We start from the raw sequence: 20,376 nt of genomic DNA, 5'->3' as shown, positions 1-20,376 counted from the left end.
GGAATGAGAGGTTTGCCTTTCGTCATTACGTGCACCAGATGCCGTCGTCGTCTTGAATTAAATATTACAACGGCTGTTGTGGTGGATGCAGTTGTCCCGACAATTAGCAGATGCTGGAAATCAGCCGCCATGTTTAATTGGGATTATATTGTTAGAGGAGAAAACCAGTTTTATCCACATAACATCACTCAATGGAAACACAGAACATCCGCAACTGTATTTTGTCGACTTTTCTAAAAACATTGCTTCTATTTTGTACAAAATTGCGATGGAAACTCAGCTGTTGACGGAGGAAACCTCACTGAGTTGCCTTTGTTAACCACTTCACCACCTTAGTTTAGCGTGTTAGCGTTCTAACATTTGCTAATTAGCAACTGAGCATTAAGTCCAGCTGCTTAAGTATTCAACAGTTATAATTTTGAGGTGATGATAGCGCTGGATGAAAAGTCTGAGGATCAAAGCTGTTATAATTCATCCTGAGGGGAACATGAATGTCTGAACTAAACTTCATGACAGTCCATCTGATAGCTGTGGAAACATATAGACACTCTGAACTAACAACTCATGATGGCCCAAAGTACAAGTCAGGAGATCACTGACGTCAGAGGGATTCTTCCTCTGCAGAAGAAAAAGAAGGATTGATTGTCACTGCTGGCCCATTTTATGTTTTTATTTTGTTTCAAGGCTTAGAAGATGAAAAGTACATTGTGAAATTTTGCTCTATAAAGGGTCAAATCATGGAGAACCTGAATATCTACAGGAAATATCATGAACAGTGGTGATCTAGTTGACGATTTGACCTAAATGTGATACTTGAAGAAAGGTCAAAGGTTCATTCAATCATTTGGAGATATCCTCTGGGGACCATGAATATCCACTTCCACTCTGGTCAGAGTAAGTGTGGACAGAGATGACTGACTGGCTGCTGCAGACGTTCTCCTTTGATAAAAGCCAAGAAGCCTCTGGTACTCATTAGTGGAGAAGAGGAAGCAGACTGCTCCTCTTCCTCTCTCCACTTGGCCTGCTTGTTGGAATGACACATTACTGTGGAAATAGGGAGCGTAGAGGAGGAGGAGGAGGAGGAGGAGGAGGAGGAGGAGGGCTGGGTGGGGTGGGAGCGAGCTTCTGTAGGGCTCTTGTGGCTGTGCCAACTTTTGGGAAACAGACGACAGGCGAGTTAAAGCTCCACGTATACTCCCAATGAAATCCAAATTTGGCTCATTCACAAAGGCTGTGGAGCTGCTGCCGAACGGGAAGCTGTGAGCGAGTGTCAGCGCGGCTCTGACTCCAGCTCTGTTCATCTAACACTGACGGAGTTCACAGGTCTCGACAGGTAGTGACGGAGGGGGAGGAAGTCACACAACTGGAAAATATGACACATCAAGTGATGATGTATTTCAGGGTATATTGTTCAATGTATGTCTACATGTGTAGGTGCGTTTATGTTGTCAGATGAATCTCACTTTTCATTTTATTATTTTTTCTTATTTTTAGTTCTAGTAAAATAATAAGACGAGAGTTACATGAACAACCACTTGTTTATTACAAGACCGATGTTCCACCCTTAGGTCACATGTTGACACAGTCAGCTCTGCTCACTAATGAAGACTGTGACATTTGGTGGAAAGCTCTGACAAAGCTAGTGAGAGGACCTTGGAGTTGAGATTATATTGTCATTTAATGCTCAAGAATAAGTTTTTATCTTTATTTTGTTTTGACTTTTTGTTCAATTTCAGTTTAGTTTTAATTAGGTTTTAAAGCAGGTTTGCTCATTTGGTTGAGTTTTATTTTTTGAAAATGCTGAGTTTTAGTTTAGTTTTTATTAGTTTCAGTGTCAGTTTTAGTTTTAGGTTTTTTTTGTAATGTGTGGGATTTGTCCGGGGCAAGATTCAAGAAGGTCTGAAAAAATATTGTGTAATAAAAAAATCAACAGATCAGTGTGTTAGTGTCATTAACCAGAAGAAAATTAAACTGTACACAACAACAACAAAACATAAAATGTAGTGTACAGCCTGAAGTGTAAAGGTGTGTAGTTGTGTTTCTGAGGTGAGACGCAGGTCGAAGCAATCTGAGAAAAAAACATGAAAAAAACTCAGAATACAACAAACTCTGAGGTTTGATTCATTTAAACCAACTCAGCATGAGCTCATCAGTGAACTGGACTGTCCAGCTGCAGCTCTGTTAATTAACTATAAAATACTTGACATCATTAACACAGTAAATGTTGTGGACACTTGCATGCACACACATGCACTGGTCGTAGACTGAGAGCCAATCAGCTGTAAGATACTGCTCCATCTGAGACAGCTAAAAAAATGAAGACTGGTTTCATACCCCCCCCAGTATACTACAGGCTGATGTATGAAATAAACTGACAAAGACAAAAAAATAAAGACATTTTCTCTTTAATTTTAGTTTATTTGAGTTAGTTTTGTAAACACACAATGCAGTTTCAGTTTCAATTTTTTAAATAAAGTTAGTCTTTGTTATTAATTTTTATAATAACTTCAGAGAAAATTTCAGGGGCCCCAAAAGCCCCAAGTTGACAATGTGTAGCCTACTCCAATCTGTACAGTCTGCTTCTTTATCACAGCTCATTTTAACCCTTTTAAATATTCTGTATGTACTGGTGGTCACAGTCAGTTTATAGATGTGGACAGTCAAATTATTATGATGTCACTATGAAAGTGAATTAGCAGAAATGATTCCACAGTGTTGAGACACCAACTGTTTGTTGACATTTAGTGAAGTTGTGACCAGAACTGAGCAGATTTCAGCCAGATGAGTGAGATTCGTCAAATTGTCATCAACACCAGAAATGTAACTTTGCTTAATTTGTTGTGTGTTTGTTTTTGTGGGGATTTGATAAAGTGCAGATTTGTTTGTGAATTGCAAATGTTTGTCTGAGCGGGTTTGCAATATTATCCAATTTACAGGCGCTGTCTTTTAGAACAACCCATGTGTTTAATAAAAAAAAAGTTTTAATAGTAGTTACAGTTTACTTCATTATTTAAGTTTATAATATACTCACAGAGTGTGTTTTTCTACACCATGCAAGTGCAATGCATGGTGCATTGGTGTGACTTCCACTTCCTGAGGATGTCATTATCTCTGATGTCCATCCTGAACAAACATCTGTTAATCCTCTTAGAGATCACAGAAAAAACTATATTATATTATATAACAAGAGAACTAGCCTGGGAAAATTCTCATGTTTTGAATTTTTCTTCAGTATCACAGTGATCCAGTGATAGATGTCTGTACATCCGTGATACACTGCAGACAGGAGCTGCTAATAGCTAATTCAGCATAGTTTTAATGGTGCAAAAATGTACACAAATATAGACTATAGGAAAAAAAAACAAAAAAAAAACAAGGGGCACAATATGCATGTATAAATGAGTTTTGAGCATTTTGATTCTTTGCAGCTCTGTGTTGTAGCAGCAGTGTATTTTCAGGTGAAGGCTCTCAAACAGCCATACATTCATTTTATCCTAATAACCATCCTTTTCCTCTCTTCAGGCTTCTGCCTAAAGAAAAGCAAAACACTGCTGCTGCTAACCTTGACACCTGCCACGGCTCTGTGCAGCCGTTTTGATAAATTTACATTAAAAGAGGTGAGGTGTCTGGCGGTGGAGTCTGCCTTCCACCGCCTTTAATCAATGAAAACGTTTTTGTGGGCCTCTGGAGAGCGAGTAGAACCGAAGATAAATATTGGCAGAAAAGAAAAATGTGTCGTCCTCCCCAATCGAGGGAGACATAATGATATTCAGAAGGAGACCCCCTGCTGAGACACGAGGCAAACTGTTCCTTAGCAACAAAACACATTTTCCCTCTCCGAGTGCTCAGAACGAGGCTGGTGGCAGGTTTTTTTTTTTTTTTTTGGGTTGGGGTGGATTAGGAGTGTGAGTGGAGTGGGTGGGTGGCTCACCACTTACACCAGCAGTTTGATGTGTGTCATTCTGTCTTGTCTATTTGGGTATGACATTGTAGTTTAGGTGTGTTTGTATGTGTGTCTGTCCATCAGCCAGGCTGTGAATGTTTGTTTTTCAGTTCTGTGTGAGTGTGTGTGTGTGTGTGTGTCTGTGATCCCCCCATGAATTAAGGGGTGTTAGGGAACAGTGACCAGCATCAGTGAGAGTGGATTCAGTCCAGATGCTGCCACACACTAAGACATACATGGCTTACAGCAGCTGATGGCTCGTATTAGTTATGATGGAGGAACACATCGTCTGCCACATGTTAAAGGTTCTCACTGGTGACGTCACATTTTCTTTCCTTCATGCCAACAAGTCAGTCTGTTGATAAATAACAACAACAGATAATATAATATTTCTACGTAGTTACTGAGATCATTTTTGAATTGAATAGAGGAATAAGACAAACACCAAGGGTTTAGTCTGTTGAGTAAAGATGTGAAAGGCCAGATAGACTGAAAAAAGCCACAGCATCCTGTTTACACTCCCCTGGGTGGCTGCATAGGTGAACATTTTCACACATGTCCGGCGCATAGTTTCAGTTCCTGCTGCCATAAATTTGAAGCTGCTCTTGGATGTCCATGTAGACCCATGTAAATGACCAATTTTACATCACACAGACCGTTCCGCCTCTTCAGACACATAAAGTATAATTTCTACATATAAAGATAAATATACATAAATTCAGCTATTTAAATGGATACTTCAGCAAGTTAGTATTACACTTCCAAAAAGTTGGGAGACTTACAAAAGACAACTTCAATTAAAAAAAAAAGAAAGCTGAGATAGCTTGTTCTCTTCTTTCCCTAGAATGAATCAAGTGGTGCACAGAAAGAAAATGCAAATTCGAATGTCCACAACTCAAGCACAAGTGGACAAACTGCTTAAGAAGATCATGTGACATGACCGAAGGTCCAACTCATTTAACAAATAGAAGATTATTTTCTCGACAAGCAATGGCCTCGTTTTGTAAGACACCTCCACCTTCTCTCTGTGAGGTAACCCTGATGACATCATCAGAGTTATGTTGTCAGACATGACAGAGACACAGAGGACACTCCACAGCTGTTTGATGACCTGTATGTGGAAAGTTGGCGAGGTGCCCTAAGCTGCCCCTGAGTTTCTCTTTCAGGACACATAGGATGTACAGGGATGAATAAGGCTCTCTGTTTGTCTGATGCAGTGCAGTGATGTAATAGTGTATGGTATAGACATAAGTACTGGGTTGTCATCATGAGCATGGATATCAATCATGACTGAAGAAACTCCAACTTTAACATTACACAATTTTCATTTGCCCTTTGTTCATTCACAAGTTCAGAGTGGATGGAACATGTTGTACATCCATTTAATAAAAACCAATAACAAGATCATTTACCATCTGAAGGAGAAGAACACAGAGATCCACCATCGTCACCTTTTCTCTGAGTGACGCACTCCTGAAGCTCATAGATGATCTAAGACTGACACCTACTGGTGAAATACACACACGACTCACACATCAGACCTGTTTAAGCTCAAACCAGACCACATCCAAACATGCAGCCCAGATAGGAGTGTAACTCAAAGGTCAAAGGTCATCTATGACCTGGAGCATCCTGCCTCCAAAGCTAAAGGCTCCTAAATGTGTAAATATGCTTTGGACTTACAGCACTGACACACAGCTGTGCTGCAATTTTGACTATTTTACTGATTTACTCCATGAAATATTTAAATGATTTTATGTGTGTGTATATTTTCAGCATGGCCAACAGCCCTTCCTTTCTCAACATCGTTTTCCCTTTTTTTCTTTTTAAACAAAATGTATCCAATAGAATTTACCATAACAATTTACAGTCCGAAAAATGGATGAACTTAACCCATGTGTGCATTCACTTGTTGGGAGACAATCCAGTAACTTATCTAAATTTAAAGACAGAAAAAAAGGCAACCAGAATATATATATAGATACCTACATACACAAATAGGCATCCAACCTATCTCTGGACCTTTGTCCAGAAATGTCTCTTTATCGGACCTTCCCAAAATATATGCCAGTGATTGGTGTCCTGGCTCCCACAGTCTCCAGCACTTGGGATCCTCTCCTGTTCAGTGTGCTTTCTGCTTTGGGGTAATAAAAAATCTAAATAGACACATGATCCAAATTCTCTCCATGTGTGTGAGTTGGTGCATTTTCATTGAAAGTTACAGTAGCTAAAGCATTCTTCCTTTGGAATCTCAAAGTTACCTTCATGTTCCCATTTAATTTCAACATACTCTGTGGTATGAGATTATTTGTCATGGAGTCTTCTGTTTAACTCTGACTTATAGGCTCCTAAAACTTCTTTCAACACTGGCTCATCCAGACCTGCTTGGTGACTTTGTATTGTATCTTACAATATGTTTTATAATGTAAAGATAAATGTAGCGGAAAGAAAAGTACAGTATTTACCTTTATAAGTATAAAATATCATAAAATGGAAATACTGAAGTGTTTGTACTAAAGTACACCTTGAGTAAATGTAATTAGTTACTTCCCACCACTCATACATTGTATTTAAGTATAAGAGATACTATAAGACACAATGTTCCATTACAAATTGAAGGAGTGGTTAGGCTTCCCCCTGCTGGACATACAGAGCAACACAAGACCAATAAAAGGCAAATTACAGTATCTTTGGTGTTTTTTTTAAAAGTTAGATGTTTATAAGCCATAATAAAAAAGTTAGCCATACAATTCTTAATAATAATTTGTCAACTTGTGATTCTTGAGCTGGAACAGGTGTAAAATGAACTCAGAGTGTTGTACAGTATTGTACTGTGTTGACAGTGACTGAACATCAAACATGCTCCATTTAGGTGATAAAAATGACTGATTCACTGGGGTTTATGGCCGGACTATGCATTCAAGTTCACTCCAAAAGCATTCACCTAATATTTTTCAAATGTTCCTGGATGATTCTTTCATTCTCTGCTCCAGTGCTGTTTACATCTCCAGCCTATACTGTAATATGAGTCCATGGCCTTATGTTGCTCACACCAGACTGTGTCTACACTTGCGGCGCTAATGTTTCAGTACGAAACCTAATGTACACTGACTTCCGTCAGACCAGGTATGAGACAGTTGCATTCAAAAACCTTTGCATCTTCAAGTACTAGACATTTCTCAATCCTACCCTCTTGCCCTCTTCGAGTAGAGTATTGACATCTTCACTGCTGAGAGAGATCAGCTGATGACAGGGCAAAGTCCTTACGGTGGCATGGAGAGACAGCTGACCCAGTCGGACAGTCATGGGTGACCTCTCCATGGCTGTAGATTCCCAGGATCTGCAGCATGTTGGAAAAACCCACTGTAGCTACGAAAAGATGACAAAAAAAAATATCCCTAGAGTCTGTGAGAGTGGAGTGGAAGAAGATTCATCAACTGACTTCACGGCAACAGACACTGGACCGGAAAGTGGTGCCACTGACAAGAAACCGTTGGGAAACAATGAACGCTGACCTGACCCTGACAGGAGATCGAGTGCCTCATCGAGAAAGGAGACAATTTAGGAGACTCTGGGGGGGGGGGGGGTTTGACATTAAACCCCGATTGGCATCATCTTAGAAGGCAGAAGGAAGAAAGAACATGGTTCTATAAAGATCCCTTCAAGTTTCTAAAAAGTCTTCTTGCAAAGGAAAACTACAATCACCTCCTCCTGGTTATTCCCTCCACCATTTTCACTGAACTGTGCCATTCCCCCTAGAACTTTTATATTCTATGGTGTGATATAAAAATACTTTAAAAAAAAAAATCTTATATAATATACAAACAGCATGAGAGACACTTTTTGTCTTATACTGTTATGTATATACTATTAAATTATGAATAATATTATTTTTCCCATCACTTGTTGAACTTTTTTCATTATATGTGACTCAAACTTTGCTGTCATCCATCCATTCAAAACTGCTGGGAATTATAGCAATACAGGATGAGCGATGATTATATCTCACCTAATTGTCAGTACGGAACTGTTATGTAAGATATTTTGAGCTAAAACAAATTACTTTGGTGCTTGTATATGAGTCACACTAAAGGACAGAAATGTTAGCTATTGCATTAAAGACACAGTGAGAGGTATTATCCACTAGTGTTATTAAAACTTAAACCTCGTGTGAGCTGTGCCAAGTACTTTGGGCAGTCATTCAGTCACTCAGTCGATCAGTGTGTTCCTGAGATAATATTCTCCTGAGAGTGAATACTATTGATACACAAACTATATTCAGTAAGATATGTGATTAGATTTTTAAAAAGGATATAATGGCTTCATTTTTAAAGACATTTCAATTTTATTTTCTTAAAAGGATGTTTCAGTCTTTTGTGTTAGTTAATGACCTTGCTAGGTAATCTGTCATTAGCTGTTAGTGAGACAAATTTGCATAATTATCCATAATTCTGTAGTTGAAGGAGTTGTTGAATTTTAAAAAACTAGAATTTAGTGTCACACCAAGGGAACACAAAACTTAAGACTTTTGGTTGTTTTTGAACAGTTAAATATTCTAACTATTCTTTGATAAAAAAAACTTCCCATGTGCACGTCATGGGCTTCACATGAAGCTTCAGTAACATGACATTGAATGTCATTCAGCTAAATAAAGTTGTAATAGCAGAGAAGATAAATAAACACATCAAGAGCAGTTAAATAATCATAATGACAACAAAGGGTTATGTGAGGTCACACTGACCTTGACCTTTGACCACCAAAATCTAATCAGTTCATCCCTGAGTCCAAGTGAATGTCGGTGCCAAATCTGAAGAAGCTCCCTCAAGGCGTTACAGAGATATTGCGTTCACAAGGCCAAAACCACGTTTCTGACCTCAATAAAACAATATGCCTCCAGCTGACTGTCTCCAGCATGGAAAAAGTTCAACTTTACTGCTGTGTGTATGCTAGTAATAATGATAATAATAATAATAATAATAATAAATAATAAATTATTATTATTATATATTATTATTACTAAAATAGAGAATAAAATATTTGCTGCATGTTTCAAATGACATAAGGCTATCTGAGTATGAGAATATTGTATTATCATGTTTACTTAAATCTGTGTATTTCACCTTCAGGAAACTCTCCATGTTGTGTTTGTACCTAGGACTCACAGATGGTGCAGTTAAATTGCAGCAGCTTGCGTCACAATGTTTCCCAAATAAACTCAACTAATTTCCCCATGTGGTGATTAAGTATGTACAATGAAATAATTTGGTGTTCTGTTGCAACCAATTATGTATACTTTGGAGTCGCGAGTAGCAACATGAGAGAGACACAAATTATCTGCCATTTGTAACATTTATCCTTCCTGGAAATCGGAAGCCAAATCAAAGCAATTATGACCCGAGTGTGTCTACTTTGGAGTTTACCAAGTTCATTACGCAAATTAACTTCCTAATTAGCTTTTGGCTTCATGCACACTTTCATCCTCTTTTTTAGGATGCTTTTAAATAATGGCCGGCGCACAAGAGCCCAAACAAAGCTGTGTGTAAATACAACAGGGGCAGGGGATTTGGCCACTTACAAATCAGACCTAATCAAAATCCCAGCATGAACTGAGGGACACTTGGCGTGTCTAAGAGACTGCAGGAGGTTTTCCTCTAATAGAAATGCTGCATGTAATTGACTCCAGTCTCTAATATCCTAAAGAGCACAGCAAAATTAGGAGGAAAAAAAGACTTTATTTCAGTTTTTGGTTCTGTATTTGTATCTGTAGAAGTGTGTACATTCAGTAGTCAGAGGGGTTGTTCTTAAACAGGTACTCTGCCTGCAACGAGACAAACCACAAGATCAAATCAACATCTAATTAACTTTAATTCTCAGAATTAGGTAATAACTGGTGGTGAGTGTCATACCAGGAAATCCACGGGGTCGTGTGGTCGCACTCTGCAGCATTCGATCAGACCCTGGGTCAGAATGGGCATGACGTGCTCCAACAGGTAGTTCCTCATAGGGACTGACTGGGCCTCCAGCAGCTCCTCCTCCTGCTGCCTCACCTCTTCCAAACCATTAGTCTGACACACACACACACACACAAAAACTCAAACTCCATAATCATAACCAAACACCAACATAATGACACCCCTCTGGTGTCATTCTGCTCCAGCTTCCTCCTTTCCTTCTCTAATATTCACTGACAGCTGTTCCTTTTTACTGCCTCACAGTCCGTGACCTAAACACCCTCTACTTCTCTTCCACAAGTACTGTAATGTCCTTAGTAATCCAGGATTGACTGGAAGAGAAGTTGATGTACTTGGTCAACAGACTGTCCATCATATGTCCTCAACATCTGGCATGAGAGCAACATCACAGTTGGTTAAATGAAAAGTCATTCAGAGTAGCGCACATCTCCTCAGCGACATACTGCACTGAGACACACGACCAGTGGTCTGTATTTGGGCTGAAGGTGGACCAGGTTGTGGTATGAACTTTCAACTCTTTAACATTAGCATACACCAGGTCCAGGGTCCTGTCTCCTCTGTTGTCCAGTCCACACACTGAGTGAAAACGGGAGAGTCTTGGCCAGTTGAAGTCTTCGGAGATCATGAAGAAGAGTCTGGAGTCTTGCAGCAACACAGTGAATGATGTCACATGCGGTTGCCAGGTTAGTGGAGGGGGAATGTAAACAACAACCAAGATGGCGTGTGCACATATGCCTGAGACCGACAACGGTAACATACAGTAGCTGAATGATAGCATCCAAAAAGGTAGCTGAATGAAAGAAATAATTCTAGGGTGAAGAAAACAATCCAGGACTCTCTCTACCAGCATGTTTAGAGAGGCTGCAGCTTAAATAAGTTACTCGTAAAAATCTAAACACATCAAAAGAAGAAAGCTAAAAGTTTGGAAAAATAAGAAAATGAACAGGAGCCACTGAAACAGGCTGTGGCATATACACACAAAAAAATTATTTAAGCATTTAGTTTGATATTTCATTTGCAAAGCACCAGGTAAAGCCTCCATACCCTTGTCTATATCCAAACCTAAGCTCTCCTCTCAGCACCTACCCACTCCTCCCAGCGTGCAGTCCTGTGTCTGGCCTCCTTCACCTCCATCTGCTCCTCTTGTGCCCTCTCCAGAGCCTCTCTCCTCAGTTTCTCTTCAGCCTTCCTCATGTCCTCCTCCTCTACCTCCTGACTGCTGGGGCCGTAGTTCCTGGGCTTGCCCACCGTGTCGTAGATCTTCTGCATCAGCAGCAGGCAGTCAGGTTCGTCACTGCTGGTGATCTCTGGAGAGGACGACGAGGAGCACAGTATGATGAAAGTAACAATGATCTTAATTCATGGTGGAAATGCAACCACAGATAACAGAGAGGATGGACATAATTTTCAAAAAATTAAGGTGTCAAAGCAGATGCAAAAAATAAAAACCTTCAAAAAGTACTTTATCAAAAGAGTGTGATTTATAATTATATTCCTGGTTTAACCCCAAAATTTGACAAGTTCTTTCCTTACTGCCTGTCTGTCAGTCTCTGCTTGCATAATTTTACACTTTTATAGAATGCCCATGTTATTCTCTTGGCTTTTAATTTGAAATACTTACCTTTACTTCCATGCCACCTGATTACCTTTCTTCATTCTTTCAATTCAACAAGGAAAAATGACCAAAGGGAATTTTCAAACCACCAGAATTGGACCGTTTTTCAGTTTTTTGGTTTAAAACGAAAAAGCACACTGCCTGAATGTATACTCATTCCTCTCCCTACATCACCCACACACAGGATGTACTGTAGACATGCTTGCTGGATTACCCAGGTTCAGAGGGGTCATGTCCTGCTCATCAAAGTAGTTGACAACAGTTTCATCCTCCATGTTATTTTCTCTGTAACTGGCGAGGCATCGCAGGAAGTGCTCATGCTCGTAGTTGTGTTCCTGCACCAGCCTCTCAGGCAGGTTCATCACCCGGTCCTTCAGGAAGGCGTCTGTTGCATCCAGGCGCAACACAAACTCTGAGATACACACAATGCAACTATTACTACAAGACTTTTGTGGGGTAACATTTTAGAGTGCCTACCCCAATGTGAAATAATAGCATTGTGATGACAGTGCACTGCAAACACCTGGCATAATCTTCCTGCTATGTGAAGAAATGTGGGATGTCCCATCTTCGGATTCATCTTCTTCAGCTAGAAAACAAATAAAAACATAGAGCTGTGCGTGTATGTACAGTATGTGTTCATCGTATATGCAGCGCATGTGATTGTGATTTTGATCTGGTGTCTCACCACTGAAGAGCTCTTTAGCTTGTTCATATGTCTTGGGAAGGTCGTCAAGAACAAAACCTTGATTTCTGCAAGGGTTAGACATCAGCTTTACCTTCAGCACCTTCACCAACAGCTGGTCATCCATATGACCTAATGGACAAAAGAGCTGATATAACAGTGTGGCAATATCATCTCAAAAGGGACATTCTACTGATTTAGTATTGTGAAAGACAGATTAAAAAAGAATGATCAAAAATGAAACAGAAAAACGGGATCCTACATTTCCCGTGTCGCATTAGAACCTGCTAGAGGTAGATGTAGTTGACCAGGCGTCTCTCAATTCCATAGATTAGACTATTGGAGATCATCTTTAAGTCAGTGGTCTACTGGCTAACTTTAAACTGCTATTGATTGAATGTTGAGCTATGTTACATTTTCCATCCAGTTTACTTTACACACTACTGTTAATTTACTGTTAAATTACTGCTGAAATTACATTTCAATTTTTGCACTTTTGTCCGTACTGTGATTCTACCTTCTACCTTTTTTTTAATCACTTTTGCAGTTGTACATGTTTCTATTCTCTTGGTGTGTATTTATTATTATTTTATAATAGTTTTTATCTTTTACTCTTTTTCTTCCTCATTCCTAACTGAGTGTTGAGCAATTTAAACAGAACAACTTGGATCTATAAAGTTTTTGTGATTCTGATTCAAAGATCACCTTTTGACCCAGCACCCACACCATCCATATATAACCAGCTGTTATCACATTCTACATGTAGGTCACATGATGACACCTGATCTAGATCCATTCACAGATGACGACTGTGAGACACAATTTTATCTTAGAATATCAGCAATATGCAGACTGTAATTTAAACAAATATAATGTAATATAATTTGTCGATTAAACCATATAAAATCAACCATGTAATTACCAGCCACAATCTCTCTATCACTTTAAAAAGACCTCTGTAAGGACACAATTGTTAGTTACAAACTATCCAGACCTTTAATTTTTTTTGTTGAATAAGAATATTGAATTGAGACTGACTTGAGATTCAAAGTGACACCTGATATGAGTCCTTGGAGTTTGACTAAACATGCAGACCTCATTACCTGACACTTATATCATTAAGAGTGAATTGATTTTAAAGGTAAATAACATTTACTTAAAGGTCCATACCTCCACTCTGCTCCATACTGTCCTTCAGTCTGTTGAGCAGGTCATGGGCCTCTGCTGCTGAATCCTCGTTCTCTGCATCTGGATCAAATCTCTTCACAGTGTTTTCCTATAGACATGGGGATAGAAATAGTTTGTTAGGACAGTTCAAATGTCTGCAGCTGCATTATCAACACTATAACCACGGACCACATGAAAATGTGTGATGTGAGAGCTCACTAGCTGTGTGATGGTTTCAGAGATGGTCTCCTTCAGTGTGATGTGATGGAGCTTGTAGTGTTCACAGATCTGCTTTGATACTGTACTTTTCCCCACTGCAGGAGGACCCAGAACACACAGACGGATGGGCTGGAGAGAACAAACTGCATGGATTACACTAGTACAACTTAATAATGACTAAGACAACTGTCACAGTATAATACACAACTTAACGATATATGGAGAAGCAGCAATATTATCATTCCTCTGTATATTCTCTGGATAGAGACATGTTTCTGCCTTTTGCTTTAGTACCTACCAGCAGTCCTCTGCTCTGCCGGTACTCCTCCACCACCAGCTCCATGTTTTCCACCAAACCAGATTCACACTGCCAGTTGATAGAGAACAGTTCCTTGACATAGACGCCCTCCATGCGAAGGTTGACCAGCATGGAATCAATTTCCGTTGTCTATTAAAAAGATGTATGTCAAAAAAATCCTTGTCCTTTGTCTCTTTGTTTTAAATCCACCTTCAACCCACTCATGAGATGAGAGGACAAATACCTTCATTCTGAGTTCTAATTATTGCTTTACTGAGTCAGCACATGGTTAGCCTAGCTTAGCTTAAACAGCTAACTTGGGTCTATCCAAAGATGAAAAATATGTTCTCCAACACCTCTACAGCTCACTGATTAGCACACAGTATAACTTTTATTTGATTCTTACTCAAATATAAACGTGCTTCACACAGGATGACTCTGATTTTCAGAATCAACATTGTGTAAGTGCCAGCCTGTGTGGCTTCAGTTGACAGAAGCAAATCACCTTTCATATGAGTTTTACCTCTTTCACTTTTCTCTACAAAGTAGAGCATCTGTTACTGGTTGAAATTTCAATGGAAATGACATGTTTGAGATGATTAAGTCAGTCTATCACAAGGCTGATTAGAGGTACCAATGTTTTTTTTCTACAAATCAGACTGTTGTGTTGTTATACACTAGAGGATATAGCCTGATTAACAATAACGACAATAACACAGCAGTTACATTATCTTTCTTTATGTGCAGGTTAGAGCTTTAGAGGTGTTGATAGGTGTATTATTGACCTGTGGACGGAGCCAGGTTAGCTGTTTCCCCCTGCCTCCAGTCTTTACGTTAAACCACATCCACATACTCCAGCTCTGAACACATACACAAGACTGATATCAATATTCTCATCTCGCTGTTTGAAAGAAGCAAATAACTATATATCCAAAAACTATTTTTGGAAGTTCTTGAAGCAGACAGTTTTCCTGTGTATTAGCAATACTGAGGCAAGACTAACATACACTTAAGTCCTTTGTGAGGAAGGCTTCTTCAAATGGCTTTTTCTGGATCTTCCCTGGTCCAAGTGCAGAGGCAACTGTCTGGTGGAGAAAGAGATCAATCCGTCACTGACTGATTGTACCAGGTTTAAGTACACTTCCAGCGCATTTACATTTACATACTCTATGTTTCTCCTCTGTGACAGAACATTTCTTGATCGGTGCTACACTCACCTTTACAATGTTCTCCATGGTGTTGTTGGAATAGTCCACAGCCAGCAGGTAATATGGTTTGGGCTGATGTTCAATCACGTTCTGAATCACACTGAATTTACACAAAGAAATTACACTGTTTATAATATATATAGTATATGTATAGTTTATAGCAAATTTCTATTTTGCAAGCTATAACCTCACATCAATAGATATATTGTTTTTGTGTGTGTGTGTGTGTGTGTGTGTGTGTGTATGTGTGTGTGTGTGTGTGTGTGTGTCAAACCTTGCCAGGTCATTGATGTGAATCGTGGGGATGATATTGCTGCCGTCTCCAAAGACAGGTATTTGAGGTTCTTGTCCCAGCCACGACGTCTAATAATACAGATTATTTCCTTTAGTAACACATGTGAAGTAAATTCACATTGTCACAGTTTGTGATGGGTCTTAGGATGGTGATGTTACTCCATCCAACACTTTGTCCACATGTCTCCACAGATACTGTCCAGGTTTCCATGATGTCTGGTGTTGAAATTCATACTGCCCATAATATGATCCCTAATGATTTTGGAGACCTTTTGGAGACCTTCAAATGTCTGCCAAATCAAAATTTTCAATAATAAAAACAAGAATAACAAAGAATAACAAGATGGAAATGAGTAATAGATTAATCAACAGACAGATCTCTTTTTTCCTTATAGGATATATTTTCCTTTAATATCTACGGATTGTGACCATTGCCAAGAAAAATATGAATATAAGCTGATATTTAATTCTGTAAATATTATTCACAACATCATCAGATATTGTTTTTGGATAGAGAGCATCTCCTGTCCTGCTGTCAAGCAGGCAAGAAAATCCAGTGTCAAAGCTTAAAATGATTATCTTAAAAATGCTGATCATTAAAACCGCTTCCAAGAGGAGTATTTGAGAACATCATGTCAGGTCGCCAGTTCCTCCGTGTTTGAATGAATGCCAGTGAGTTTTCTAAGTTACTTTACTCATCTTTTGTACATTTTTGTTTTTCCATTACACAGCAATCGGTGTAGACACGTGACACTGTATCCACTACAACATTAAAGTGACCATTCATCTGCAATGTACCCTGCTTCGGCTACACCTGCAACAAACATGGAAAAGCGCCACTAGGAGAGCCGTTTGCAGTTTTCTCAGCATGGCAGGTTATTACAGGAGTTTCTGTCTTAACTTTTCTGCTGTTGTTTTGCCATTACCCAATCTGCTCAGCCCAAATGTAGACTCTGTGTGGACTTATGAATGCCAGCATGCCTTTGAAAGTGTGAAGTCTCTCCTAAGCCATGCTCCTGTGCTCGCTGCGCCTGACCTCTCCGAACCATTCAAACTAAAGGTCGATGCCAGTGCTGTGGGTGCTGAAGCAGTGCTGTTGCAGGAAGCACAAAGTCAGATACAATCGAGAAAGAAGATTTGCTGTTGATGGGTCCAATTATTTCCCCTTTGCCTGGTTTTTCTGTAATCTACAACCATAACCAATGGGCTCTCATAGTTCAAGATAACAACTTGGAGATTCACCAAAATAAGGGCTCAGGTCATACGTTGGCAGATGCTCCATCTAGACTGTGACAGATTATTATGTGTGAATTGTTTTTTTGTGTAACATAAACCTGTGGGAATCTTGTTGATGATCAAACAACAGTCTTCAAATCTCACCTTGAAAAAGAAGTGGAAGACCTGCTCTCCCATCCCATACTGAAGTCCTGACGCCACCACGTATGTCGAGAACAATGTTCTGTTCTAAAAGCAAAAACCACATGACAGGGTGATACGTCTCAATCATGAGTCTCCTGTCAGACAAAATGTAACAACTCAGGGATTTGAAACTCACAGTTTTGCCCATTTTGACCACCCTTTTCTCCAGGTCAATGTGTTGTTTGAAGCTGGGATGTGCTCTTCTTCTCCAGAAAATCTGATCAGTGAAAGGAAGCTCCACGTCATCCTGTCACACAACACAGACAATGACAGGGATGCTACCAACAACAAAAGTATCCCACTTCAAGTGAATTCAGTTTTTGTCAGATGACCACCTTTTGCTGGAGATTAACGAGATTACATCAGACAAACATTATAGACAACATACCACATGATATGCGTTGGTCTAATAGCACAATTTCAATCCACAATAATATTACTAAATAAATGTTTGAATGAACAATTACATTTCAGGCCTATGACCTAAATTAGAATATAATAAGGAACAAACATAGGTTTGTGTAACACAAAGATAGCAGGTTAGGTCAGCCAAAGGTACACTGTGTGTCCACTTACAGGGTCCACTGGCTTGCTGCATGCCCAAGTCATCACTGTGGAGATGAGGATAAACGTCTTTGGTCCAGAAAAATTCCCCATTTCATTGTGAAGAGCTAAAAGTACAACACAGAAGGAGACATTACCTGATTGATTAATTATGGTAGTATTATATCGAAATATTCTCTGCCAGTGTTGCTCAGTGCGTTCAGGCTCATGTGTTGGCTGCAGATGATCTCTCTGAAACAATGCTGCTTAAATGAAAATAAGGACATCTAGATATACACACTTTATTGGGATGATTTCCTGGTATCCTTATTTGAAATTCTTTCTTAAAAAGGTAAATAAGTAAATAACATGAATTCACACATAACTGAAAGGCGACATATTATTTCCAAACATGTCTACAGATAATAAGATATTACAAAGGCATCAGCTACATCCCTATAGTGATAAATACGAACTCCCAGATAACAGCAGTTCAGGTGAGTTACAGACGTGATTGATGGATCTGATGTTTTGATATTAATTGTAATCGTACTTGTTCTGAGAATAGTGCCCAAAGAAAGCCATTCCTAGTTCCTGTTAACTAGTTAACTACTATCACTGTTAACTACTGTTAGTATAAAATACTGAAATTAACATGACAACATGAAACCTCTTAAAATGGCTGAAGTTATAATAATTCTGGGACACAGGCCACAAAAAGTAAAGAAACCCTCCTGTACACGTTCACCAAACTGTATCTTTGAGGAGTATTATGAGAAAATAGTCATGTGACATTACTGGTAAATAAAAACAAGAGTCAATCTACAGGTAGTGATGACTTTGTAAAGGTAGAGCAAGAGTTTATGATTGAAAATAGAAAATAAACCACAAATGTAAAAGCTATCCTACACTCAGGAAGACAAATAGTAGCATAATGAATCATTAAAGGGTTGATCAGGGGTCTCCAACCTTTTTTAATCTGAGAGCTACTTAGACAAAATCAAAGGGGCTGAGAGCTCCTCATGTCTTATATTACTGGTTACATTTATTTACTTATTCATAAACAAACACTCAAAATGATCTCCAAACCAAATCAGATGAATAAGATCATTTAACAAGTCATCAAATATTAATATCCAAAATTCACATTTTGTACCAAAAAACATCTGAAACTCACATCAGACAACAATCTGAGTCATGATTCAGTCAGACCTGAACACACAGACATGAAAACACCACTGCAAATAAACCTCCATAAATCTGATTAAAAACCAGAGAGAGAAGCTCCTCAGTCAGTGATCAGTGACAGTTGTCAGTTCATCAATGGTACATAACAAACAGGAAGTTAAAATAGATAATTCACTTCACTTCATTTCCCAAAATGTAAACATAGGCAAAAAAACAGAGTTCAAGTTGAAGCCCACAGCTTAACTCACTGTATCTATGGCAACATATTTCCTGTTTGTTGGAAAAGTTGAGTTTATACCTGTTCCATTAGATCTAGATCTAATGTAAACAAACTTAACAGGAGCTCATTAAACTGACATCTCTTGTGTTGCTTAAAGTTTGAACTATACATCCATGGTTTGTACAGACTATATTCTCTGAACCTTTGGGTGAGCTACTTTGAAACAGGGGTCTCCAACAGGTAGTTCAAAAGGCACCTGCTGGAGACCCCTTGTGTACATAATAATTATTTCTAGTTTTATATTGAACACTGTCTGGATACTCAGGTTACAAAGTGTGGATGCTGCTGTAATCCAATAGAACCAATAAACTGTGAAAAGTGTTAAGAAGCCTTAATAGACAATGAACACAACCCATCAACCACCCAATAGACAGAGAACTGCTCACCTGAAACAGCCCAGAGGGCCTCCTCCACCTGTTCACTGTGCTGGCTGATGTTGTAGATGATAACATCACAGCTCATTAGTTTTGGAAGGAGCTGGTCTCTGTCCAGTCCCTTTTATTCAAACAAACAAACAAACAAACAAACAAACAAACAAACAAACAAACAAACAAACAAACAAACAAACAAAAATCAGGTCTCATATTCTAAGTTTAAATTGACCCTGGAGTATCTGAGTGTTTATCCTCAGTATATGACTTTACTAAATAGCTTCTGTTGGATGAAGTACTTACTAAATACTCCTCCAGCACATGCGGTCTGTCCTCGTCTGATTTCTCAGAGACACTTCCTACCACCTGAAAGGCTGCTGCTCCGCTGTTGTTTGATTTCATCCTCTCCTCCTCCTCAGTCTCCATCTCTCCATCAGGATCAACAGATGTTCCCACAACACATTCAGACACAAACTGCAAAGATGAAAACATAAACTCACTGTTGATGTTGCTTACGACAAACAGTGTGTGTGCTAGTTCAATTCCCTGATGTGGTAAAACTCTTAGGAACGAAGCAGCCTGTAACTGCTAACTCACATTAACACTAGCTAACAGCTCCGTTTTGACATTCCACATTTAAACATATTTACCTTGGCGATGTGCTTGGATGAGTATGAGTCTATGTTGTTGATAAAAACTCGTTTGGGTGACTGCTTGACTTTCTCCATCCTCGTCTGCGCCGTATTAGCTTGTCAGCTTTTAGCAAACGTTTTTAGCAAGGGTTGTTAGTGTAGCGTTGCCATAGAGACGCGCCCTCTCTCGCAGGAAGCGAGCAAAGCGCGCAACATGGCGTATGGAAAAAAAATATGGCGTTTCGTTTAAAAAATAGAGAGGGTTGTGAATCAGAAAACGAGTCAGTATCTGGTATGACCATCATTTGCCTCATGCAGTGCGACACAGAGTTGATCAGGTTGATGGCTGTTGGACTGCTCCTCTTCAGTAGCTGGGTGAAGTTGCTGGATATTAGCAGGAAGTGAGACACGCTATTGTACATGCAGATTCAGAGCATCCCAAACATGTTCAATAGGTAACATGTCTGGTGATGACACAGGCCAGGAAAGAACTGGGATGTTTTAAGCTTCCAGGAATTGTGTACATGATGCTGTAACATGAG

General features: G+C 39.2%; 1 protein-coding gene across 1 annotated transcript; it reads right to left on the bottom strand.

The window, feature by feature from the left end:
- Positions 1-9,696: 9,696 nt before the first annotated feature.
- Positions 9,697-19,930, bottom strand: ak7 (adenylate kinase 7). Its single transcript, XM_022750774.1, has 18 exons — positions 19,853-19,930; positions 19,506-19,676; positions 19,218-19,326; positions 17,397-17,491; positions 16,957-17,067; positions 16,782-16,865; positions 15,382-15,470; positions 15,117-15,207; positions 14,907-14,984; positions 13,900-14,049; positions 13,602-13,730; positions 13,386-13,491; positions 12,219-12,347; positions 12,054-12,119; positions 11,745-11,942; positions 11,002-11,222; positions 9,850-10,008; positions 9,697-9,761 (listed from the first exon to the last, which is right to left on the bottom strand). The coding sequence occupies exons 1-18, from the start codon at positions 19,928-19,930 to the stop codon at positions 9,723-9,725; spliced, it is 2,103 nt and encodes a 700-aa protein (XP_022606495.1). The 3' UTR covers positions 9,697-9,722.
- Positions 19,931-20,376: the final 446 nt, after the last annotated feature.

This window comes from Seriola dumerili, unplaced genomic scaffold, assembly GCF_002260705.1.
Source record: "Seriola dumerili isolate Sdu_G_001 unplaced genomic scaffold, Sdu_1.0 BDQW01000149.1, whole genome shotgun sequence".
Lineage (NCBI taxonomy): Eukaryota > Metazoa > Chordata > Actinopteri > Carangiformes > Carangidae > Seriola > Seriola dumerili.
The sequence above is the reverse complement of the archived record's forward strand: the minus strand, read 5'-3'. Positions and strand labels throughout refer to the sequence as shown.